Source organism: Arvicola amphibius, chromosome 1 (genome assembly GCF_903992535.2).
Source record: "Arvicola amphibius chromosome 1, mArvAmp1.2, whole genome shotgun sequence".
In the NCBI taxonomy this organism is placed as follows: Eukaryota; Metazoa; Chordata; class Mammalia; order Rodentia; family Cricetidae; genus Arvicola; species Arvicola amphibius.
This window is the reverse complement of record NC_052047.1, coordinates 98848796-98872609: the sequence shown is the minus strand read 5'-3', so window position 1 is coordinate 98872609 and position 23814 is coordinate 98848796. Positions and strand designations below refer to the sequence as shown.

The window sequence follows — 23814 nt, the reverse complement described above, 5'->3', positions numbered from 1 at the left end:
GATACTGGCCAATGAGCGGCACTCGGTTTTCCTGGCTGAGACGCGGACCAATCAGTGCCGATTTCCGATCGTAGCGGGGTTGTGTCGTGGCGCGGTTGGCGCATGCGTACATGATTCCCTGGGACTTCCGCAGTAGGAGGTCGCGGGGGCTACGCTGGCGACGGGCGGGGACTCGCGGACTGGATGGTACGTACGGGCCAAGGCAACGTGTTGGGGATCCAGAGGACACGTGGCGAGGGCGGTAGCCAGGGAAGGAGGACACGCGAGGGGCATGGTGGTCTCGGAACGCTCCAGCCGCGGGGGCTGGGCCGCTAGGACTGCGCATGCGTTAGCGCTCCGGCGACGCCCCTGAGTTCCGGGGTGCAGGTGGGCATGATTGACAGGTTAGGAGGCTCGCTAGGGACCCCAGGAGCCAGAGGCTGTAGGAGAGTCTTGAGAGTAGAGAACACTTGCACGCCAGCGCTTTGCGTTTTACTGTTTGAAATGTTTACTGTTTGAAATGTGCACTGTTTGAAATGTCTTTTTTTTTTTCTTTTAATTTTATCTATTCCTGTTTCTTAGTGGTGCGCTAGAGTGCAGGTACCTGAGGTGACCAGAAGAGGGCATTAAGTCACCTGGCATATTGGTCAGTCAACTGACGTGGGCACTGGGAACCGAGCGCAGGTACCCGGTAAGAGCAGCGCCCACTCTGCGCACATGCGCACACACAGATGGCCTCATGTAGTCCATCCTGGCTTCGGCTCACCAAGTATTTGAGGATGCCCTGGAATTCTAGTCCTCCAGCCTTCCCCTCCCCAGTGCTGGGGTGACAGCTTTGCTCTACCGTGACCAAATTTTGGGTGGGAACGTTAGATGGCAACAGTAAACCTGGGAGCAGCGACGAGGGGGTGTCATTTATGCCAGTGGATGATGGGCCTCCCCAAGTTTCCCGATGAAGAGTTCTCTTCCGTGTGTCTTTCCAGCCCCCGTCCCAGGAGTCCTCCGGAAGGCAGGCCGCCATGTCCACGTTTAGGCAGGAAGATGTTGAGGACCACTATGAGATGGGAGAGGAGCTGGGCAGGTGAGTGGCGTTGTTGGTGTGACCACTGAGTGTGTCACACTCAGATTCCCAGATGGCCATGGACCTGTTGGTTTCCTGTGGTTCCCTCTGTGAGTGAGCTGTGGGGACATGGTGTGTGTCCTTCCAGCTGCTGCCCTGAGGCAGGGTGGCGCCCGAGTCTTCTCGGCTGTGGGATTGTTCCGTACTGGGTTTTTCCCCTTGAGACACTTTTCACTGTGGAGTCTTGGCTGGTCTGGAGCTTTTTCTCACAGAGAACTCCTCCCCCTTTCTGAACACCAGGACTAAAGGCATTGGGCACCACACCTGGCCTTGGTTGTTTGTTTGAAGCAGGGTCTCATGTACCCCAGACTGGCCTGGAACTTATTCTATGTAATTGCTATGTCTTGTGCATGTTTGTGCACCACAGATGCGTGACTGTCACAGCACAGTTTTCTGGAGTCTGTTCTCTGCCATGTGGGCCCCAGGGACATGTGCCACAGACCTGGGTATTGAGCCTGCTGGGGACAGGTGTCACCCCACACTGCACGTGCTCAGGTCTCTCTGCCTTTAGTCTTGAGTCCTCTTAGGTTTTCTTGGTGTTCTTGAGAAAGCCAGATTCCCTCCTCCCAGTAGGCACTGGTGGGCACCGCTCCCACACCCTTCCCCCACCAAGCTCCGTCCCCTTCCTGCCCTGCCCACCGGACCCTGCCCACCAGGCCCATCTTTCTAAGAGGCCCCCTACCTTATTTGGCAAGTTCTGGCCTGGGAAACTCAGGGCTCTCCTCATGATGTCATCCAGACGGAATGTAAATAATGTGGCCTTACTGACTGCTGGAGAGAGTCCTGAATCTGTGGGGACCCTGAACTCCTTCCTGCAGCTGCACCCCACTGTGAACCTCACAGCTAAACTCTGGGGCACCTAGTGGGAACAGCCATGTGCTCAGGCTATGGTGTCTCCTACCCCTGCAGGAGGGCTCCCTCGTCCGTGTGGTGTGGTGATTACCTCTGTAAGCCCAGTGCTGGGGGTGTGGAGCCATCTCAGGCTCGGTGAGGCCCAGACTGACGGGGGCTGGAGGGATTGTTCAGTGGTCAGCGCGCTGTACCAGCTGCTCTGGCAGAGGGCTGGGTTTCGGTTCCCAGCACCCACACAGCGGCTCACAACCATCTGCGACTCCAGTCCTAGGGGATCCGATGCCCCCTTCTGGACCCGGTGGGTGGAACTCGCATGGAAATAAATCTGGAGCACATGTTGTTCTGGGCCTTCACCTGTGCCACGAACCCTCCTCCTCCCCAGGAGACTGGGAGAGGCAGCCCTGTTCAGTCACCCCTGCCTGGGTGATTTTTGAGAGATGCTGATTGTGTGTGTGTGCAGCGTGTATGTGGAGGTCAGAGGGCAGCTTGCAGGAGTTGGCTCTCCATCATGTGGGTCCCAGGTGTGATGTGGGTGGGTGGAGGCCGAGTTCCGTGTCTCCTGTCACTCCCCACCATTTTCTGAAGATTTTCATTTTCTGTGCACCGTGTGGATGTAGTTCCCACAGAGACCAGAAGGTGGTGTTGTTTCTCCAGGACTGGAGCCACCCAGTTGTGAGCTGTGGGTGCTGGGGGTCAAACCCAGATACTTGGTGAGAGTGGCAGGTGCTGGTGGCCGCTGTGGTCTCCGCAGCTCTCTACGCCTTGTTTGTAAACACCGTCTTACCGGCAGAGCCCAGTGATTGGGCAAAGTTGAGCAAGAAGCCCTAGTTCCTGCGCCAGTGTTCTGGGCACACGCCACCATGTCTGGCTTTTCATGTGAGATCTGGGGATTGAACTCCAAAACTTGACTATTGCTACGTGCCTGAGAGAAAGGTTTGCATTTTGTGATCCGAAACAATGCCAGGAAACGCCCGTCCCTGTATTTCTGGTGATGGGGTACAGTCCACAGGACCAGCACACAGTGGCTGAGGACAGCTACCCAGTGCTGCTGTAAGAACAGCCGAGGGGCTCCAGTGCCCCAGCCGAGGCTCCTCCCTTCCTTGCCTCAGCCTTGCCAGCTGTACCTACTTTTGAGTAGCCTTGATGTGTGGACGCTTTTCCCAGGCAGAGTGACTAGGCTGGCCTCAGTCCTTCTGTGCTGCAGCTGAGAGTTCTTGGTGATCTCGTGGGGTTTCAGCTGTTGAGTCCCACGACCGGAAGCAAGCGAGGGACAGTCACCCAGGTGCCAGCCTGTGTTCTGTAGTGAGGAGGGTCCAGTCTCGTGTTGCCTTGTGAGGCCGTGGTTGAACACCGTTCTCGGCCATGAAGCAGGGGTGATGGTGGCACTTAGCTCGCAGGGCTATTGCACAGTTGGCACCAGCCAGCACCTGATGGAGAAAGCCTCATCCGTAGTGTACCTCAGTGTCCCCCGGGGCTTCTCTGTGACTCCTCATACCCCAGGAATGAGCTGCTGGAGTCACCATGGTGTTGGGGACACGGTGAGTAAGCCGTTAGGACACAAGTCCTGTGACTCCTTGCCCCAGCTCCATCAGGGGACAACATGTTGGTGTCCGTGCAGTGGGTGTGGATACACGGTGTGTGCAGTGGGTGTGGATACACGGTGCGTGCAGCGGGTGTGGATACACGGTGCGTGCAGTGGATGTGGGTACACGGTCGGCAGCGGGTGTGGATACACGGTGTGTGCAGTGGGTGTGGATACACGGTGCGTGCAGCGGGTGTGGATACACGGTGCGTGCAGCGGGTGTGGGTACACGGTGCGTGCAGTGGATGTGGGTACACGGTCGGCAGCGGGTGTGGATACATGGTCCGGGCAGCGGGTGTGGATACACGGTCCGGGCAGCGGGTGTGGATACACGGTCCGGGCAGCGGGTGTGGATACACGGTCCGGGCAGCGGGTGTGGATACATGGTCAGGGAAGTGGGTGTGGATACACGGTGCATGCAGTGGGTGTGGATACACGGTCTGGGCCAGGCTCTTCCCCTGCCTCTGCTGGCTGTGTGCTGCCCGTCCTCTCCTCAGGATGCAGGCTCTCAGAGCAGGCCCATGCTTTTGTCGTTTTGAGACAGGGTCTCTCTGTGCAGGCCTGGCTGTCCTGGCACTCTCTCTCTGTAGACCAGGTTGGCTGAGAACTCAGAGATCCGCCTGCCTCTGCCTCCTGAGTGCTGGGATTAAAGGCCTACACCACCACACCTGGTTTATTAAACTATGCTTATTCGTGTTTGCATGCTGGGCTGGTGCGCATGTGGGGGTCAGGACAGCTCGGTTCTGCCCCCACTCTGCAGGTTTAGAAATAGAGCTCTGGTTGTCAGGGTTGGTGCCTTTGCTCCCTGAGCCATTGCACCAGCTCCATATTGTTTGAGACAGGGTCTCATGTAGCCCAGGCTAGCTTCAGACTCACCATCCTCCCGTCTCCACCTCCCAGTACTAGGATGACAGGTGTGTTCTGTTCGCCCAAAGCACTCCTGTTGGCAGGTCCTGGGGAAGCCTGCAGAAAGTCTGTCCCAGCTGTGAGAACAAGGCAGGGCAGCATTTCCCATCTCCAAATGAAAGACCCACCAGCCAAAGGCAGTTATCAAAGAAAGTGGGAGTTGTGGCGGCCCTCCTCCCCCAGCTCTCAGGAGGCTGAGGACAGGGCCTATCACTGAGTTTGTTTGTTTGTTTGTTTTTTGGATTTTTGAGACAGGGTTTCTCTGTAGCTTTAGAGCTTGTCCCAGAACTAGCTCTTGTAGACCAGGCTGGCCTCAGACTCACAGAGATCCACCTGCCTCTGCCTCCCGAGTGCGGGGATTTGCGCCACCACTGCTTGGCTACCCTGCACTACATAGTAAGATTTGGCTGTTGTTAGACAAGGAGTCATGTAGCTTAGGTGGTGGTTCTATTCCTGGGCAGAGGAGAAGTGTCAATTCGCCCCAGATAGGGAGCCAATGGCAGAAACCCTGGACACCACCAAAGTCTGTGGTGAGCCATGCGTTTCACTGGGGTCACTTACAGGAGCAGAAATAGATAAAATGGCTAAAAGACAGCTGCCCACCAAGGCCACCCCAGCATGGGCGACAGCCCACATAACTGCAAGCAGGCTGGAGAGCAGCCTTTCTAGGTGGCTGGCGTGACGGGGCCTCTCAGCAGCCCCTTCTGCCTGTGTTCCTGGGCAGGGAGGACCCAGCGACTTCCTGCCTGAGGGGCCTCTGCAGGGTGGAGCACCCTGGGATCGCTGTTAGGGATCCCCCTTAGATGGTTTTAATCCTGGGAGCCCAGCCCCCTCCCGATGGTCCCTGGGTCCTGAGAGGATTTGAACCCAGCTGTGGACCTGTCCTTCCAGAGCCCGACTAGTGAGTCTCAGTGAGCACCGGAGCGGCCACCAAGGACAGACCCAGGTGCCAGTCACAAATGCCAAGCCAGCTGGGCCTCCTATCAGAAAGCTGGTCCTGGGCTGGAGAGATGGCTCAATGGTTAAGAGCACTGCCTGCTCTTCCAGAGGACCTGAGTTCAATTCCCAGCAACCACATGATGGCTCACAACCATCTGTAATACGATCTGGTGCCCTCTTCTGGTCTGCAAGCATACATGCAGGCAGAACACTGTACACATAGTAAACAAACAAATCTTTAAAAGAAAGAAAGAAAAAAACCACAAAGATAAATATTGAAAAGAAAAGAAAACAGTGTTCCTAGCCGTAGGCCCTGCCTCCGACCGGCAGACACCCTGCTCGCCATCGGGAGGATCCAGGGTGTAGTTCTCTCCGACCACCTTTGCAGCTCCTGTGGCCCACAACGGCTCAGCCACAGGGAGGGGACACTTTAGGTTCAATCTTCACCTTGGCATGTGACGTCCTCAACGAGTATCTGTGTGCAGTACCTGTGGAGGCCAGAAGGGGGCGTTGGGTCCCAAGAACTGGAGTCACAGGCAGTTGTGAGCCCAGTGTGAACTGAACCTGGGTCCTCTGCAAGAAGGTGCGCTAACCACCCAGCATCTCTCCAGCCCAACAGTCTTTTTACTTGTTTATTTTTATTTTGATTTTCTAGACAGGGTTTCTCTGTGTAGCCCTGGCTGTCCTAGAACTCACTCTGTAGACCAGGCAGTCCTTGAACTCACAGAGATCCACCTGCCTCTGCCTCCCAAGTGCTGGGATTAAAGGGGTGCACCACCACCGCCCGGTTTGAATGCTGTTCTTTAATGGCACTCACACGTGCATGGGTGTCTACGTGTGTCACCTGGAGGTCACAGCCACCTGTTCACCAAGGGCAGTTCAGAGTCCCGCAGCACAAGGTGGGAGGAGCATTAGGTGACTCCAGGAGTGGTCCCTGAAAAGATGACCGGACAGGGAGGACGTTGCCCTTCATAGTTGCTCTGGGGCTCTAACTAGCTGCTCAGTCAGGCTCAGGCCACGCCTGCAGCCACACCTGGGGTGTGTGCCCACCCCTGCCCCAGCCTCCAGCTGGGCATCTGAGCCCCCCAAACTGAAACTTCTGAAACACTCCAGAGCCCCAATACCAGCATCCGCAGACCAGTCAACCCACCATGTAGTCACCTTGCAAGAGCCCTGGCCACCCATTTAGGGAAGTAGCTGAGGAGGCTCCCAGCCTTGAGACCCCTTCCTGTCCCTGGGGTGGAGTGCTCTAGCAATTATCTGTACCCATTTCTTTTTTAAGAAATATTTATTTATTTATTATGTATACAATATTCTGTCTGTGTGTATGCTGCTGGCTAGAAGAGGGGACCAGACCCCATTACAGATGGTTGTTAGCCACCATGTAGTTGCTGGGAATTGAACTCAGGACCTTTGGAAGAGCAGGCAATGCTTTTAACCTCTGAGCCATCTCTCCAGTCCCTCCACCCCCCCCCCCCGTACCCATTTCTTACCATGCTGAAGTACTGGGCAGGCCCCTGACCCTGCAAAGGCTCAGAAGTGCTGCATTTTGTCTCCTCTGCTGATTTTCCTGAGGACCCTGGCCCAGTGTGAATCCATTGAGCAGCATGCCAGGTCTCTTAGGTTCTTCTTCTTCTTTTTTTTAAAATTCTCTTTGTTTTTAGTTGTTTCCGTAGTTCACATGCTAGTCTGAGATAAAGGCTCTCTGACATCCCAGGGGTCCTGCCCTACCAAGGGACACACCAAAGGCACTGAAGCTCTGTCCAGGTCCTGAGACCCCTGATACATAGACATTTTCCTCAGCTCTTGAATGAACTCATGGACTGGTGAACTGGGTATCAAATGTCAAATGTCACTTTATTTATTTTGGCTTTTCAGGATAGGGTTTCTCTGTAGCTTTGGAGTTCTACAGAACTCGCTCTGTAGACCAGGCTGGCCTCAAACTCATAGATCCGCCTGCTTCTGCCTCCCGAGTGCTGGGATTAAAGATGGGTGCCACCACCGCCCGGCCAAATGTCACTTTTAAAATCTTTAATTTTTCTGCTATTCCACCCCTGACATACACACTACCCAGTTCTTCTGAGGGTCCCCCCAACTGTAGGGAACAGCAATGGTATCCCATCCTCTCAGCCGGCCGCTTCTGCCACCTCATCCTGAAGCCTATGTGACTCCGCACAGCCCTGTTGACGCTCCCACAGACTGCGACATTCGTGCGTCCTTCTGTGCAGGGCACCCCCATGCTCACTGTACCCCATAGGGAAAGGTCACCTTTGCCCCCTGGCACATCCCACCCCCACCCAGCCCCCATTGCGTGCCATTGCCCAAGCGTGCTGTGCCCTCCCGAGCTCATCTTTGGTTGTTGGTCCCTGTTGGGCACTCACTGCAGTTGTGGTGCCTTTGCCTGGGAGGGTGACATGTCCCCTCACCGCAGCCGGAACCAGTGACAGACCCAACTATAGACAGCACCAAAGCCAAACTGGGGACCCAGTTAGCTTTGTTGGGGTCACTTGCAGGAATGTGGGTTCGGGGCTGTCTTGGTTGTGGTCCCTGTTGCTGGGAAACACTGAAAGCAGCTTTGGGAGGACAGATTTCAGCTCAGCTCTCAGGGCAGCCCCGTACTGAGGGAAGTCAGGCCAGGGCCCTGGAGGCAGCCGCTCATGCAGAGGCCACAGAGGGTGCTGCTTCACATGACTGGCTCAGCCTGCTTCCTTCTCGAACCTGGGACCACCAGCCCAGGGATGGCAGTACGGCAGGTCAGTCCCTTCCACATCAGCCATCGGTGAGAAAATGCCCCACAGACATGCCTCTTCTCGGGAGGTCCTGGAGCAGGCTTTTTTTGGGGCCTCCAACCAGCTCCCAAATCATGATGCAGAGACTAAATATTAGTTATGAATGCTTGGCCTAAGCTTAGGCCCATTTCTTGCTCGTTCTTATACTTTAACCCATTTCTCTTCATCTGTGTTTTGCCTCCGGGTTTTTTACCTTTCATTCTTGATGTCCTCTTTCCTGTCTGGCTGCAAGTTAGCCGGTTAGCCGACTGGGCCCAGGTGTCTCCCATTCTTTCCCATTATCTCTCCTTTCTTTTCATTCTGTAGAGGCTGGATTCCTCCTCCTTACTTTCTGCCCACCAGCCCCACCTGTCCCTCTACTCCCTCGCTATTGGCCGGTCAGCTTTATATTAGACCAATCAGGTGCCTTAGGCAGGCAAAGCAACAATGCATCTGTACCAATCTTTGCCTAGTTACAGCAATATTCCACAACATAAACAGATGTAATGCATCTTTGCATAGGTAGTATTCCACAGCAAGGCCCCCCCCTTCCATATTAGGTCTAGGGTTGTGTAGTCAACAAAATCCAGCCAGTACAGGGTACCAACAGGAGCAGAACAGTCAGCTGTGTCTCCAGCGCTTGCATGGGTGATGACATATGGAGTCTGGGAATTTGGAATGCACTGTACAGCCAGTGGGCAACCCCCCAGTGTGGGCAGTGGTCTCCCAGGGCGAGCTGCCCCCAGGCAGCCCAGCTGGTCTCAGTCAGAGTCCTTATACTTACATAAATCAGGAAGGGGGTTGACTTCAGGGGCTTCCTGAAACTGATGAGGTGTGGGCTTCCTGTCCTTAGGGGCTTCCGTCCTGGAGTGAGGGGCTGGGCTTTAAGTTGAGACCCCCCCCCCAGCCTCTTGAGTGCTGGGTGACGGGTGCCACCACACCTGGCTTGACTGATACACATTTAGAGTATTTAGAATGTGTGTGGAGACCAGAGGTTGACGTTCAGTATCTTCCTGGGTTGCTACAAATTTCACTACTGTAGACCAGGCTCTTCTGGAATTCACAAGACGGGCAGATCTGCCTGTTTCTGCCTCCTGAGTGCTGGGGTTAAAGTCCCGGTCACCATGCCTGTCTGAGGAATCCCACCTGGTTTTTTGAGACAGAGTGGCTCACTGAATAAACCTGGAGCTCACTGAGGCTGGTGGATTCCCTGGCCAGGGACCCTCCTCTCTCCCTCAGCACTGGGGTTAACCCCACCTGACTTTCCTCGGATCCCTGGTTCTCCCTGGCCTCACTGTCTTCCCTGAGCCGTCCTCCCTCCCCCAGCCCCATCTCTTGGCTCTTTGGGCGGACCTGCTGCTGTGGGAGCCCCGAGGGACAGTGCACTGTGGCTGGGTCTGCAGCGCTCACCTGTTCCCTCCCCCGCAGCGGCCAGTTTGCCATCGTGCGCAAGTGCCAGCAGAAGGGCACGGGCATGGAGTACGCGGCCAAGTTCATCAAGAAGCGGCGCCTGCCGTCCAGCCGGCGCGGTGTGAGCCGGGAGGAGATTGAGCGCGAGGTGAGCATCCTGCGAGAGATCCGCCACCCCAACATCATAACGCTGCACGATGTGTTCGAGAACAAGACAGACGTGGTGCTCATTCTGGAGCTGGTGTCCGGCGGCGAGCTCTTCGACTTCCTGGCCGAGAAGGAGTCGCTGACGGAGGACGAGGCCACACAGTTCCTCAAGCAGATCCTGGACGGAGTCCACTACCTGCATTCCAAGCGCATTGCGCACTTTGACCTGAAGGTGGCGCGCGTGCGTGGGCGCTGGGAGGTGGGGCTGGGGGTTGTTCCCAGGGGTCACATCACCCCCTGCCCTCCTGCAGCCCGAGAACATCATGCTGCTGGACAAGCACGCGGCCAGCCCGCGCATCAAACTCATCGACTTTGGCATCGCGCACAGGATCGAGGCCGGCAGCGAGTTCAAGAACATCTTCGGCACTCCCGAGTTCGTGGGTGAGGGGCAGGCGCGGGCACCGCTGGGTGGGGCGGGCCCCTGCACATCACAGCCTGACCTGCCTCTGCGACCCTGTCTTCCACAGCCCCCGAGATCGTCAACTACGAGCCGCTGGGCTTGGAGGCTGACATGTGGTGAGTGGTGGGGGTGAGGTCCTGCTCCGTCCTCCCCTGCTGTGCTCCCTCCTCCCCTAGCTGTACCCAGTGTAGGCCGGAGACAGCCTAGTGAGGGTGTGGGCACTGGATGGCCGCACGGAAGAGATGAACCCCCTGGGCTGACCTCAGTGTGTGGGGTCTGCTCCTCACAGGTTGCCCCTGAGGGTCTCCCAGCTTACAGGATAGTGACCCACTCCCACTGCAGCCAGAGCCGGTCAGGCGGATACTGGGTCACATCGATTCAGAGGTCCTGTGGACCTGCTGTCCTGGCATTGGCCCAGGTGCTCAAGCGACCCTGTGATTGATGCTGACCACACTCTAGAACCCTTAGTCCTAGAGAGTTGGGGGCTGTGTCCTAGGCGTAGGGTGCTGCTATGGTCATGTTGACCCATCTTTTCTGCCCCCTACAGGAGCATCGGCGTCATCACCTACATCCTGTGAGTGCTGGGAGGAGCCTCAGGCTGCACCTGCTAGGGGACATGATCTGGGCTGGGACCTGTTGTAAGGACACTGGGAGATAACCAAGGGAGCTGCTCACTGTGTGACTGCGGCCGTACCCCGGGGCCCCGACCACAGCCCCCTCACTGGGGATTCTGAGGGGGAGGAGGGCACCCTGACCACGCCCCCATCCTACTCACTGAGCCTTGTTGGCCCTGTTCTAAGGTTTATCCTGTCCTTTCCCTGGAGATGCTTCTCTTGCTTCTCCATAGCAGGCCAGTGTGCTGGATTGTCAGGGTCAGGAGCTATTCCAGTTTGGTTTCTACTGCTGTGACAAACGCACCTTGGAGAGGAAGGGGTTTGCTCTCACAGTGACCAGTCAGTCGCACAGGAACCGTGGAGCTTATTGGCTTGCTCCTGTGGCTTGTGCGCCCTGCTGGTTTATAGGGACCACCTGCTCAGGGTTGGCATTGCTCACTGTGGCCTAGTCCTTCCGTATCGTCATCAACGGTGAACCCCCGCCCACAAACACAGTCTCTCAGTTGAGGTCCCCATTCCTAGCTGCGTCAAGGTGACAGACGCTGACTCCCATCAGCTGACTCTCCCTCCACCCTGTCCCCTTGCAGTCTGAGTGGGGCGTCTCCGTTCCTGGGGGAGACCAAGCAGGAGACCCTGACAAACATCTCGGCGGTGAACTACGACTTTGATGAGGAGTACTTCAGCAGCACAAGCGAGCTGGCCAAGGACTTCATCCGCAGGCTGCTGGTCAAAGACCCCAAGTAGGCGGACCGCGGTGGCGGCCCCTCAACGGCTGGCCACACCTGGGTTTTGGTTTGGGGAATTTTGCTGTAATTTTGAGGCAGGGTCTGCTGTAGTCCAGGCTGGCCTTGAATTCATCATCCTGCCTCCCCCTCCAGGGTACTAGGTGGCAGGTTTACTCCCTTGTTACCCGCCGTGTTCACCAGCCTCGACTACACCCTGCGGGACTCCAGGGCATCAGTGTCCATGGCTCTTCATAAAGCCGCAGGGGCCTAGCAGAGTACAGCCAGCCTTGGGGGAAGGTTTGGGGATGACAGGGTCACAGCCTGTCTGGCTCCTCCATGTTCCTAGGTGGATGGGGTGGGGCAAGGGTGGATGACTGGGAATCGGGGTGGCGTCCCGCCATATGGGGTACTGTCAGCGATGACCCGTGGCGCTCTGACGGGTCACATGCCAGGCTGAAGGTGGGGTCCCACGGGTGGTGCCGCCCGAGTTTGAGTCCCACAAACACTAACCCGCCCCATCCCGCAGGAGGAGGATGACAATCGCGCAGAGCCTCGAGCACTCCTGGATCAAGGTGGGGCCTCGAGACCCCGGGAACGGGCGGGTTGGCGGGCGGCCGTGGTCCCCTTGCCTTAAGCTCTGCTCCCCGCAGGTGCGAAGGCGCGAGGACGGCGCCCGGAAGCCGGAGCGGCGGCGGCTGCGCGCGGCGCGCCTGCGCGAATACAGCCTCAAGTCGCACTCGAGCATGCCGCGCAACACGAGCTACGCCAGCTTCGAGCGCTTCTCGCGCGTGCTAGAGGACGTGGCGGCTGCAGAGCAGGGGCTGCGCGAGCTGCAGCGGGGTCGGCGCCAGTGCCGGGAGCGCGTGTGCGCGCTGCGCGCGGCCGCCGAGCAGCGGGAAGCGCGCTGCCGGGACGGGAGCGCGGGGCTAGGTCGCGACCTGCGGCGCCTGCGCACAGAGCTAGGACGCGCCGAGGCCTTGCGCACGCGCGCGCAGGAGGAGGCGCGGGCGGCGCTGCTGGGTGCCGGGGGCCTGAAGCGCCGCCTGGGTCGCCTGGAGAACCGCTACGACGCGCTGGCCGCGCAGGTGGCTGCCGAGGTGCAGTTTGTGCGCGATCTGGTGCGCGCGCTGGAGCAGGAGCGACTGCTGGCCGAGTGCAGCGTGCGCTAGGCTGAGGCCGTGGAGCCCCGCACCGCACCCCGGGACCTCGGACCCCCGCGCAACCCCGGAATAAAGTTGCTTTCCACGTACTGCCGCGTTGTGTTCCACGCTCCGCGGGGAGGGTGGGAGCGATCAGACCCCCCCCCCCGACCACGGACGGTTCCCACCCTGGAGATCATGCTCTGTTCCACGTGACACGTCATGGGTGGCATCACCCACAGTTGACAGACAGTGAAGTTGAACTAAAAACAGCAGGTCCCCTGGAGTGTCACACAGCAAGAAAGAGACACAAAAGGCCTCACCACGGGAGAGGCGATCAAACGACATGCACCTGTCATCCCAGCGTTTGCAACGATGTCCTGCCCCTATCCTGCCCCGAGAGCAGTAAAGTCCCTGAGCTGTGAGCTGACCCAATGTCCTGCCTGGTATCCCTGGAGACCTGGGTTGCCATCTGTGCCCTTCCAGTCCCACCTCTAGCTCTGTGCTGAACCGCAGGCGTGGGCGGAACGGGCTGTGCACCTCCAGCGCGCTCAGACCCCACCCGCGGCCTGGTTTCACCGTGTGCCCCTGCCGTCCCAGTACAGCCCTACAGACGCGGTCTCACGGTGGTGGAGATTAGCGGCAGCGGCCGCCCTAGTCTAGTCAGGATGCTGGCTGCCAGGTTAGAGGATCCGGGTCCGAGCTCCATATCGCACAGCCACGCTCAACCTCCTGTAGTTCCAGATTCGGGGATCCGATGTACTCTACGGGCACAGGGTACGCACTTGTGCACAGACACAAGCTCATACACAAAAATAAAATTCTCTAAATGTTAAAAAAGCCAGGTGTGATGGCACAGACCTGGGGAGGCAAAGGGAGCTTGGTCTTTGTGAGTTCGAGGCCAGCCTCGTCTACATAGTGCATTTCTGGACTGCCAGGGCTCCACAGAGAGAAACTGTCTCGCAAATTCAAAAGTTAATAAAGATTAAAGCTGGGCTGGAGAGATGGCTTAGAGGTTAAGAGCACTGACTGCCCTTCCAAAGGTCCTGAGTTCAATTCCCAGCAACTACATGGTGGCTCACAACCATCTATAATGAGATCTGGTGCCCTCCTCAGATGTGCAGGCAGAACACTGTATACATAATAAATAAACAAATCTTTTAAAAAAATAAAAATTAAAGCTGTCGCCATAGGCCCCTTCACAGGCGTTCCTGATAAGCCCTGGTTTTACCCAAAATGTGAAGATGTGTTGACCCTCAGGACACAGAAATGAGCCTTATTTGAGGAGATCAGTCTCTCCATTAATATTAGCTAAGTTCAGAGAAGACTGTGCTGAGCTTCGGGCAGACATGGAATATTATAGAACAAAGAGGCTCAGCCTGGAATTGGGGAAAGTCGTTGTGACAGCCACTGGTATGCAGCTCCTGTTCCGGTATCCAGGCGTCATCCCGTTAGGGTGGGATTGTGGTCCGGGTGCCGCTGACGGCATGGGCCTGCTACAGGGCCCCTGTCTGGTCCGAGGGAGGCAGGAGGTCACTGGAGGCGCCCTGGCTACTGCCTCCGGTTCCCATCTAGCCCAGCCCACTCCCGACGAACCCGCGCAGCCTCCAGTGAGTCCCTGTGCTTCCCAAGATGGTAACCAGACACCTCAAGTTTGTGGGGACCTTGGCAGCAGCGGTCCCAAGGATTGAGTCTCAAGTTAATTGACTGGCTTTTAGGTCTCACTGTACCCTTGGAACTCTACGTAGCCCAGGCTGTCCTCGAACTGTGTACCCCAAATCTGAAGTGCCTGGATGACAGGATAATGTCACCATAGATAGTTCTATTTGTGGTTTGGGGAACCCCCCCACAGCTTTAGCCTCATGTAGGTCAGAGGACACTGGTATGTGCCACCCCCCACCCCCACCCATCACAGCCCGGATCAGGTGCTCAGAGCAGATGTGGCCTGACCAAGTTCATGGTTCTCAGTTCTTGACCATACTTGGGCAAGACACTACCTCGCTATTAATAACCTGGCAGGGAGCCGGCGGCGAGGCTATAAAGCCAAGCCTGCAAGCCTCCGGCGGCTCCTTCAACCCCTGAGATCTTAAAAGTAAGTACCCAACCACCTCCCCGGGGTCCTTGGCCCTCACCAAGGCTTCATGCGGCCATGGTGACCCCAAAAAGTAAAAGAAAGAATTGTGTTAAACCGAAGGATGAATGAAACACAGACCCTGATGGTCCCCAGTGACTTCTGGGACAATGGGTGGAAGGGAAAGGTGACATGCAACAGGGTGGAGAGCCAGGGGCACTCCCATCCCACCCAAGTGACCCCAACAATGCATGTGTGTCTTGGTGTGGGTGGTGAACAGCTGAGGGACCAAAGAGGGGACCCCCTCTATCCCCAACCCCAGCTCTTCCTGGGTCCGCAGTCCCTGACCTTCTGTAGTCTAAAGTCACCTTTATTTTGGTTTGTTTTTTTTCTAAGACAGGGTCTCTCTGTGTAGCCCTGGCTGTCCTGGAACTCACTCAGTAGACCAGGCTGGCCTCGAACTCACAGAGATGTGCCTGCTTCTGCCTCCTGGCTAAAGGCATTTTGTGGCTGTCCCACAAGTATAGATGTGTCCCCAAATTCCACCTCTGTCCACCTTGCTTCAGACCTGCTGGCTGGAGAAGCGAGGAGATGTGATCTTCATGTCTGAGATGGCTTGCAGTCTCTAGAGTTGGGCCAGTGGATCTGGGGAGCCAGGATGGGGACATCTGCAGTTGGTAGCTTCTGCCTCTTCTGTCGGCCCCTCCCCTCTGGCCTTGGCTGGTTCTCCACTCAGCTCCCGGGGCTGCCCCCCTTCTCTGGCCCTTGGGGACCTTACGTCTGGAGTGCAGTGCCCTTTGGCCCAGGTGGGGCTCAGGAGTATAAATGCTGACTGAGATCTCTGCTGAGTGTGAACGGATGTCAGAGACAGGTGGCTGCGCTGACACCCACCTCCAGGTCCTGACCAAACCAAACTGTCACCTCAGCCCCTGTGATGGTTATTAGGACTCGGGGTGTGTGGGGTTGGGTGGGGTGACAGTCCCAGGACTGGGTGGTTGGGCAAGGCACTTGGGTTCTCTGAGCTGGGAAGTTGGCCCAGCGGATAAAGTATTTACCTAAGATGTGTGAAGGCCTGGGTTCGAATCCCCAGGACTCGAGTAAAGATGGACGCAGTGGCTCCGGTAGCTAGATGGCAGGTGGAGATGGGGACTCCAGGCAGGGGACCTTATGTATGCTGAGTTCCTTGGGACCTGGGGATGACTTAGCTGACTCCTGAATCCGGGGCTGGTGAGCGTCTGTGTCAGCAGTGACAGAGGAGCCTTGAGCTCATTGTGTGGGAATGTCTGGTTGGGTGCTGTGTGCGGGATGTCCTGGACTCTGGAGTGTGCTGAGCAGTGTCCCTGACCCCACCCCCTCTGTGCCTGTCTCCAGACATCACCCAGGACCCTCAGGAGAACAAAGTCACCAACCTGAGATTTTTTTTTCCTTTTTTGAGATAATGGTTTATGTAGCTCAGGTTGGCCTCCAACTCACTGTGTAGCCAAGGATGACCTTGAAATCTGGAACCTCCTGCCTCAGCCTCTGAGCGAGTGGTAGGATGATAGACTTGTGCCAAAGTGCCCATCCTGAGCCACCTTTCTGTAACAGACCTTGGACAAGGGTCTCCGCCTCCCCTGAGCCGCAGCATCCTTGACTATGGAAAAGCAACACTCGCTGTTCCTCTGAGCTACAATATTGGGGTGACCTGTGTCTGTTCTGGACTGTCCCATCCCTCAGTTGAGGATGCTGACGATGTCTGGGGTGTTTGTGGGGAGCTTGTGTCTTAGTGGGTGGTAGGATGCCACTGATGGCCCTGGGCTGCCTAACTCTGCTAGGACAAGGCTGATGTAGGACAAGGCTGGTACCCTCTGTCACTCTGGGAAGGCTGTGAGGAGCTTTTCCAAGCAGAGCAGGGGTGCACATCGAGGTCCTGCTTGCCCATCAGTGGAAGACCACAGACCTGGGTTCAAATTCTGACTGTTGTGTGATCCTGAACAAGCAGCTCTCCTTCTATGAGCTCTGCAGATATGGGACATGCAATAAACCAATCTTAAAACACGGCCCCACCCTCCCAGTGTGCTGAGGACAAGGTGGGTGGTCCCTGTAAAAAACGAGTAATGTTCTGGGGAGACTGAGCAAACTGTTCTCAGCATTTAAAAACATTCTTGGTATATTTGTGTTTGCATGTGTATACATGTGCTGTGTGTGGGTGTGTGTTTATGTTCGGTTTTTATCATGAGTATGGATGTTTTGCCTGCATTTTTGTCTGTGCACCACGTGTGTGCAGTCCCCACAGAGACCAGAAGGGGGCGTCTGGTCCCCTGGAGCTGTAGATGGTTGTGAGCCGCTGTGTGGGTGCTGGAGACTGAATCTGGGTCCTCTGCAGGGCAGCCCGTGTGCTAACCATGAGCCACTGCTCCAACTCTCTAGTTCATTCTTTATTCCCTAAACCATGTCCAGGCTGTTCCTGGGGCTGCCCTGAAGCCACCTCTGCCTTGTCCCTGTCTCATGCTGAATTATTTTGGGGACGGTGACCAGATGAGCCTGATCACAGAGCGTGCCTGGGACAAAGGCCAGGGGTTGGCAAGTGTCACAAGTTGCTCCAGTCCTGCAGGCCACGGGGACTTCAGTGTCCTCCTGTCCCTGAAGCTGCGACCCTATGCGCTTCCCACCCCTTGTCAGTCATGTGACCTCCGCAGAGGGGGAGATGATAGATGTCTTCAGTATTCCAGGCAGGTGTAAGGCCAGCCTACACCTGCCATAGAGTCTCATAGACACTGGGCAGTGTGAACCAGGATAAGGGAAATGTATGTGGGGGCAGGATGAGGGTTCAAGACCAACTGAGCGACAGGAGCCTCATTCCAAAGCACAACAAAGTAAAACACCCTTAAGTTTGAAGTCTTTTAAATTTAAGTGTTAGAAAATGGAATTCAAAAGCCAGGCAGTGGTGGCACACACCTTTAATCCCATCACTTAGGAGGCAGAGGCAGACGGATCTCTGTTAGAGGCTAGGCTCATCTACAGAGGGAGTTCCGGGATAGCCAGGTTTACACAGAGAACCCCCTTTCAACTCCTCCCCCCAAAAAAGAAAGGGAAAAGAAATTGGAATTCACAGGAAAAAGAAATTGGAATTCACAATTTATTTTACTGCATTTATTTTATTTTATTATCAGACAGAGCATCATGTAGTCAGCAACCTCAGACTTGCTGTTTAATAGAGCACCTACCCACCCATCCACCCACCCACCCACCCACCCACTCATCCGTCCATCCATCCATCCATCCATCACCCATCTACCCATCCATCCATCTATCCACCGTCGCATTATTTCCTATATGTAATTGGGATGCTGTCGTTGCAATACCAAAGATGACCATGAGGTGTCGCACTCAGCCCAAATAGTGGACTCTGCAGCCCCCTCCCCACACATTCACATCCCAGCATCAACAAGATGCTCTGAGCCTCAGTTTCCCCTTTCATGAAGTGAACACAAATAATAAAACGTCACCCTCAGACTTCCACCATGGCTCAGGAGGTGTCTGATTGTGTAAGAGAGGAGACATGCTAGGTCCCAGACCAGTAGGTGTGTGCTTTGTGGCTACCGTGGGAGATTCTGGATAATCTTATAAAGTGAGAATTGGCTTTGGTGCTAGAACAGGGTGGAGGGAGGCTCGGATGAGAGACTGAAGGTCTCAGGACTCCCTCAAGAACTCTAGAATCTCAACCTTCAGTCTTGGCTGGACAACCTAACCTTTCTGTGTGACCGTGGGTATGACAGGCAACCTCTCTGTGCCTGTCTAGATTAGGGGCGATAATTTCCCTCCTCAAGTCTCCTTTGGGAAAACTGAGGCATGTTAGCAAGGTTACAGACAGGTGGAGGCTGACAGTGTCCCGTGCTCTTGGCGTCAACCTCGGGCCAGCGAAGCTGGAGGGAGGGTAGGCTCATCCATTCAAAGAGACCACAAGGCACCAGAGGTTAAAAAAAAACACGGTTCAGTTTAATGGTGAGTTGCTGCCGTGGCTCAGTGTGGGGGGACACCCCCTCCTGTGTACAGGTCCCCCCGAGGGGAACACCATGGCGCCCAGCCCGGCTTGCGCCTCACACCAGATGATGTCTGCAGTTGCTAGGACCGGTTCAGCAGCCTGTTTTGAACATCCTCCAGAACCTGCCTGAAGAGTTCCTCACGGGACTTCATGCCATCTAAGTAGACTGGAACCGGAAAGGACCCGTGTCAGGGCTGGGCCGCAGGTGGAGCGGGCCGTGCACTCTTCGGACCCCAGGGAAGGGCAAGGGAGACTGGGGGTGAGACTCAGGCTTACCCACTTCCACTCCATCCTGCTCCATCTCCCGTTTATACTTCTGGTACATGGGCCACACGTGACCATCAAAGAGGCCAGGGGGATCCGGGACCATGTAACTACGGTTACTGGAGGGAGAGAAAGAGGCAGCGGAACTGTCAGGGCAGGGCGGTGCTCCACAGACCCCGCGCGACCCTCTCACAGACCTTGGGTGGGGAAATCACACCCCCTAGGCCAAGGCTGTGGCTTGGGGACCCCGACTTCCACACCTTCCCACCACTGAGCTGAGCCTGAGATGCGTGGGAAAGGCTGGGGTGGGCTCCCGGGACGGTGCCCCACGGACATCCCCTGTCCCTGCAACACACCTCCTCCTCCGCTTGCATTCCTCATACGGGACAGTCAGGAAGTAGCGTTGGCTGTACATGTCCACCAGGGGCCTGGTCGGGGAGGGGGCACACGTCAACTGACCTCCCTGCAGCACCCCTCATGTCTCCCAAGCGTTCAGACCCGCCCTACTTCCGCGGTCCAAACTGACGGAGAGGGGTGCTCAGGGCCCAAGGTCACACAGCAGGGCGGCTCAGCCTGGGGACCCGAGCCCTCGAGGGTTCTCTGGGGCTGTCTTGGCGGCACCAGGCTTACTTGTAGCTGTACAGTAGGAAGCCATCCAGGAGAAGAATGTGGGTGTCCGAGGCGCTGGGCTGGAGGCTGACACCGTGAGCGCGTGCGAACTTGCGTGGGTCCTTCACCCAGGCGCGCACTGTGCTGAGCATGGCCTCCATGTCCAGGGACTCGAGCACTAGTGGGCAGATGATGGGATTCAGACGGGGATGCGGAACAGGACGCGGTGGGGACGGACGGGGAGGGGGGGACAGACGGCGCGGGGGGGGGGGAGACAGACGGGGGAACAGAAGGGGAAACAGATCAGACAGTGGAGGACAAATGGAGCAGAGTGGGGAAACGACAGGGCGGGGGGACAGGCGGGGTAGGGGCGACAGACCGGCAGGGGTGACAGACGGAGCGCTGGGGGACAGATGGGATGGGGCGGAGGACAGAAGAGGCAGGGGATGACAGACAGGGCACAGGGCAGCACCACAGGGCGCGGTAGGGACAGACGGGGCGGGGGGCCACAGACGGGGCGGCGGAGGGCGAAAACGGGCACTTACCGTCCCACTGTTTGAAGCCGTCCTCCCCAACTGCTATTTGGTCCTGGGGCTGAAAGACAGGACCCCAAGTCCTGGCTTAGACCTGCACTTACCCAGCCTTCGTCACCCCTCTGGGGGCCTCTGGGGCTGCCCTGCCATGAACCTGAGGGAGCTTGGGGTCCTGAGCGGGTGGAGGTTGTGTTGGAGACTCTCCCTGCCTATCGCCTGTCACTCCTTCCTTCTGAGTCCATTGCACAGAAGGGAAAGTAAAGGCATAAAGGGTCAGGAGCTAAAACAAAAACCCAAAAACCCCCAGCATGCCACAATGAAGCCACCCCCGTTAGCCTAGCAGGGTTCCCCGGCACAGGGGATTGATCCTCTTGGGGATGTGCAGGTCACTGAGAAGGCCCTGCCCCGTGTCCCCTCCAGCCCACCACCCCTGCACAGGGCGGTCACCTTGAAGAAGTCATCCTGGTGGATCACGCAGCAGTTGGGTAGCGCCTTGTGGAGGCGGCTGGTCAAGGTGCTCTTCCCGCCGTTGGTCATGCTGCAAGGGCGCATGCGTGAGGTCGAGGGGGTGATGCCAGGGCCCCCGGACCTGAGCAGGCTCTCCCACTGTGCTGCACCTGCCTAGTAGGGTGGTGTGCGTGCGTGTGTGCATGTGTGCATGCATTTGTGTCTACGTTGTGCGAGTGTGTGTGCACGCGTCTGTGTTGTCGGTGTGTGTGTGTCTGTGTGCATGTGCGTGCGTGTATGTCCGTGTGTGTGAGAACATGGGGGGGAATCAAGCCCCTGTATGACTGGGGGAGTGGTCAGGGTGGAGCCCCCTAGAATCCCCCAGTGAGGTGTTGAGGGCGTGGTCAGGATGGAGCCCCGCCTAGACTCCCCCAGTGAGATGTTGAGGGCGTGGTCAGGGTGGAGCCCCGCCTTAGGGACAGCAGGGCAGTAGGTCACGGCATCCTGGCTCTTAGGGTGACTGAGGTGGGGACTCAGGTCACCCTCAACCATTCTGGAGACATGGTTGTTTGCAGTCATGGTTCTGATGGCCCCCATGTGGTGGAGTCATGGGGACCAGAGCTGTGGTCTATCTTAACCCGGCATGGAGGCACACCCTGTCACCTCAGCTAAGGGCTAAGACAGCAGGAGGCTCTTCAGTTCTGGGCTAGTCTGGGCCAGCCTGCGTGACTATGTGGTACTCCATCTCAAAATAAAAAGTAAAAAGAGGGCTGGGCGGTAGCCAGAGCTGAGGGCTATGTAAGCCTGAGGCCCGAGATCTACCCTCTTGCCTCCAGAATAACACAAAACAAACCTGGGTGTTCATTTTGTTCATTTTGGTTGCCCTGTCCAGGCATCTGCCCCCATTCTCACAGGGTTGGTCCCCAGGTTTCCATCAGGTCTCCCTGTCTCTTCCCAGTACTTTTAAAAACAATCTACGGAGGTACAGCCCTTGCACCCTTTGTGATCACAAAGCCCCCCCCCCACCCCTCAAGCCGACCGTCCCCAAGTGCTCAGACCGTGGGCAGCGGCGGCTGCCTTCCCAGGGCCTCAGGGCCTTTCCCCTCCCAGTACAGGGTCACACGCCAGGCTCCCGGGGCTCACCCTCCAATGCCCACGATGACCTTCATGCTGGGGACTGGTCGTGACCTGGTCCTGACCTGCAGAATGCTGCTTGGGGGAGTCCCAGCCTCATTGACAAAGCCGGATGCCTTTATAGGTTTGGGCAGCCTGGAGGCTGCCCCAGGGGAGGAAGTACCCCAAGCTGGGGGGGTGTGTGGGAGCACCTGTTTCGCAGGCTGCAAATAGCTTTGGTAGGGTAGCCTTTTGCCTAAATTAGTCAGGAGCCAGAGGGCAGAGGAACAGCAGCCAACTTCCATCCTATGCCCCTGTGTCTGCCTCCCCTCCTTCCTCCCTTTCTCTTCCCCCTCCTCCCCATCCTACCCGGTCACACCTTTCTATCCCTAAAAATATCGGCCTAAGTTTGTGTCCCCTGGCTTGACCCCGACATTGAGACTGGTTCTCACGGGGCCAAAAAAAGAGACTGCTCCTTCTGCCCCTGTCCCTCTCCCCCCCCACCTGTCCCCGTCCCTACCCCCTGTCCCCGCCGCCACCTGCCCCCACCCCCACCCGCCGCCGGCCCCAGCAAGGCCCTGCCAGGAAATCCAGAAGTGTCATGGCTAACGTGGGTCTAGGCTCCGGACGGTGACTCACATGACTGCCTTGCTCTTATGGCTTTTTCAGTGTGACCCTGCCATTGTGAACACATGTGACCAGAGTCATTGAGATCAGGCTCAGGGGAGCCAAGGTGGGGTTTTGTGCACACCCCGTTCTTTGTGTGTGTGCAGCCATGTTCGGGGGCAGGAGGTCTATGCCAGGCATCTTCTGGGGTCTTCCTATGGCTGGGGCCTCTGCTTCCTGAGTGCTGGGATTAAAGGTGTGCACCACCATCACTTGGCCTATTTATTTTTATTTTTGTGTGTATGTATGTTGTCTGTCTGTGTACCACATGCATGCTTGGTTCCCAGGAGGCCAGAAGGGAATGTCAGGTCCCCTGGAGCTGGAGACACAGGTGGCCTTGGGAGCAGCAGGTACACTAACCAGAGAGCCCTCATCCAGTTCTTTTGAGGTTGGGGGGGTCTCACTGAATCCCAGGGACCCTCCCTTTTCTGCCTCCCCAGCTCTGAGTTCCAGGTGCCACCACTGTCCCTGCCTTGTGACTGAGATGGAAAGATGAGGGTGGCTGGATCCGGAGCCACGGGGCGGGAATGATGGCCTGGGACTGAATGAATGAACGGGTTAGGGGCCAACGGGTGCGATGTGAGCCTGTAATGCAATGGAAGGCCCATCCCACCCAGCCTTCATCCCTCCCTCCCTGGGGCCTGGAAGGACCCGACACACCCAGGTGACCGCACACTGGTCAACTCCTGCCTTTGTTTGGTTTATTAGAGTCTCCATCCATACCCCAGGCTGGTCTGGAATCCTCTGTAATCCTCCTGCCTCAGCAGCCTCATGAGGGCGTCAGGCATAGGTCACCATGACCCCATCATGTCTTGCTGGTGACACTACACATGGCCATGCCCAAGTGTCTTTGGTCTGCCATTCTGTATGTACCAAGGTCCAGGCTGTGGAGCCGAAGTCCTTGGAAGTTCGCCGGCCCCTTCTCCTGGAGTAATGGGAGAGCTGTGGTCCCCCAGGCCCTGCTTGGCCACTGGTCACAGTGACGGGAGGTTGTGCCCACACGCCTCACCACCCACACCTGGGAGCACAGAGGGACCACCTCTCCCTCTGTATTATAATTTATTTCACATAAAAATCCTCCCCAGCTTGCCAGTCATCACAGCGACTGTCCCCACCGTCTCCACGTTTATATCTACACAGCTTGCTGGTGGAAGGTGGGCACTCTTCTGGGCAAGTTTTCAAATGGATCCTGGGCATCTCTGTAAAGAAATTCAGCGTCCCTTCACCAGGAGCCGCTGGGCCTTTTCATCTCGCCTCAGACTGTTCCCTGGCTACCTGAACTGGTGGCCCTGTGTGGACTGGAATATTAAGCAACGTAGGGTCTTTCTCCTGTTTTGGGGTCCTCTGTGGCTGTGGTTCTGGGTCCTGCTTCCCTGGGTCGGTGGGTGCTGGTGATCTCAAAAGGGTGGTGGGCTGCCGTGGCGGCAGCGGGGTGGGTTGGTTGTT

General features: G+C 56.9%; 2 protein-coding genes across 6 annotated transcripts; one reads left to right on the top strand and one right to left on the bottom strand.

Annotated features, from left to right (window-relative positions):
* The first annotated feature begins 56 nt into the window (after positions 1-56).
* On the top strand, positions 57-12751 carry Dapk3 (death associated protein kinase 3). 5 transcript variants are annotated; one of them, XM_038315574.1, is made up of 10 exons: positions 120-186; positions 562-579; positions 963-1060; positions 9575-9935; positions 10015-10144; positions 10231-10279; positions 10711-10737; positions 11365-11517; positions 12029-12074; positions 12153-12751. In XM_038315574.1, the coding sequence occupies exons 1-10, from the start codon at positions 184-186 to the stop codon at positions 12669-12671; spliced, it is 1404 nt and encodes a 467-aa protein (XP_038171502.1). In that variant the 5' UTR covers positions 120-183; the 3' UTR covers positions 12672-12751. The 5 variants fall into 5 exon arrangements, with proteins under 5 accessions (XP_038171507.1, XP_038171502.1, XP_038171518.1 ...); XM_038315590.1 differs by having other exon boundaries at positions 562-625; XM_038315579.1 differs by lacking the exon at positions 562-579 and having other exon boundaries at positions 57-186.
* A 6065-nt stretch (positions 12752-18816) lies between these two features.
* Nmrk2 (nicotinamide riboside kinase 2) lies at positions 18817-21758 on the bottom strand. Its single transcript, XM_038313351.1, has 7 exons — positions 21733-21758; positions 20590-20680; positions 20155-20203; positions 19631-19787; positions 19357-19428; positions 19013-19119; positions 18817-18902 (listed from the first exon to the last, which is right to left on the bottom strand). The coding sequence occupies exons 1-7, from the start codon at positions 21756-21758 to the stop codon at positions 18817-18819; spliced, it is 588 nt and encodes a 195-aa protein (XP_038169279.1).
* Between the last annotated feature and the right edge of the window lie 2056 nt (positions 21759-23814).

Bases quoted from the DNA above. Each gene is read 5' to 3' on its own strand.
- Dapk3 (XM_038315574.1), top strand. The intron at 10,280-10,710 runs GTGAGTGGTGGG...TGCCCCCTACAG, and splicing joins GGCTTGGAGGCTGACATGTG to GAGCATCGGCGTCATCACCT. The intron at 12,075-12,152 runs GTGGGGCCTCGA...TGCTCCCCGCAG, and splicing joins TCGAGCACTCCTGGATCAAG to GTGCGAAGGCGCGAGGACGG.
- Nmrk2 (XM_038313351.1), bottom strand. From the start codon at position 21,758: ATGAAGGTCATCGTGGGCATTGGAGG. The intron at 20,681-21,732 runs GTGAGCCCCGGG...GCGCCCTTGCAG, and splicing joins GTCATCGTGGGCATTGGAGG to CATGACCAACGGCGGGAAGA. The intron at 19,429-19,630 runs GTAAGCCTGGTG...CTCCCCGACCAG, and splicing joins TTCCTACTGTACAGCTACAA to GCCCCTGGTGGACATGTACA.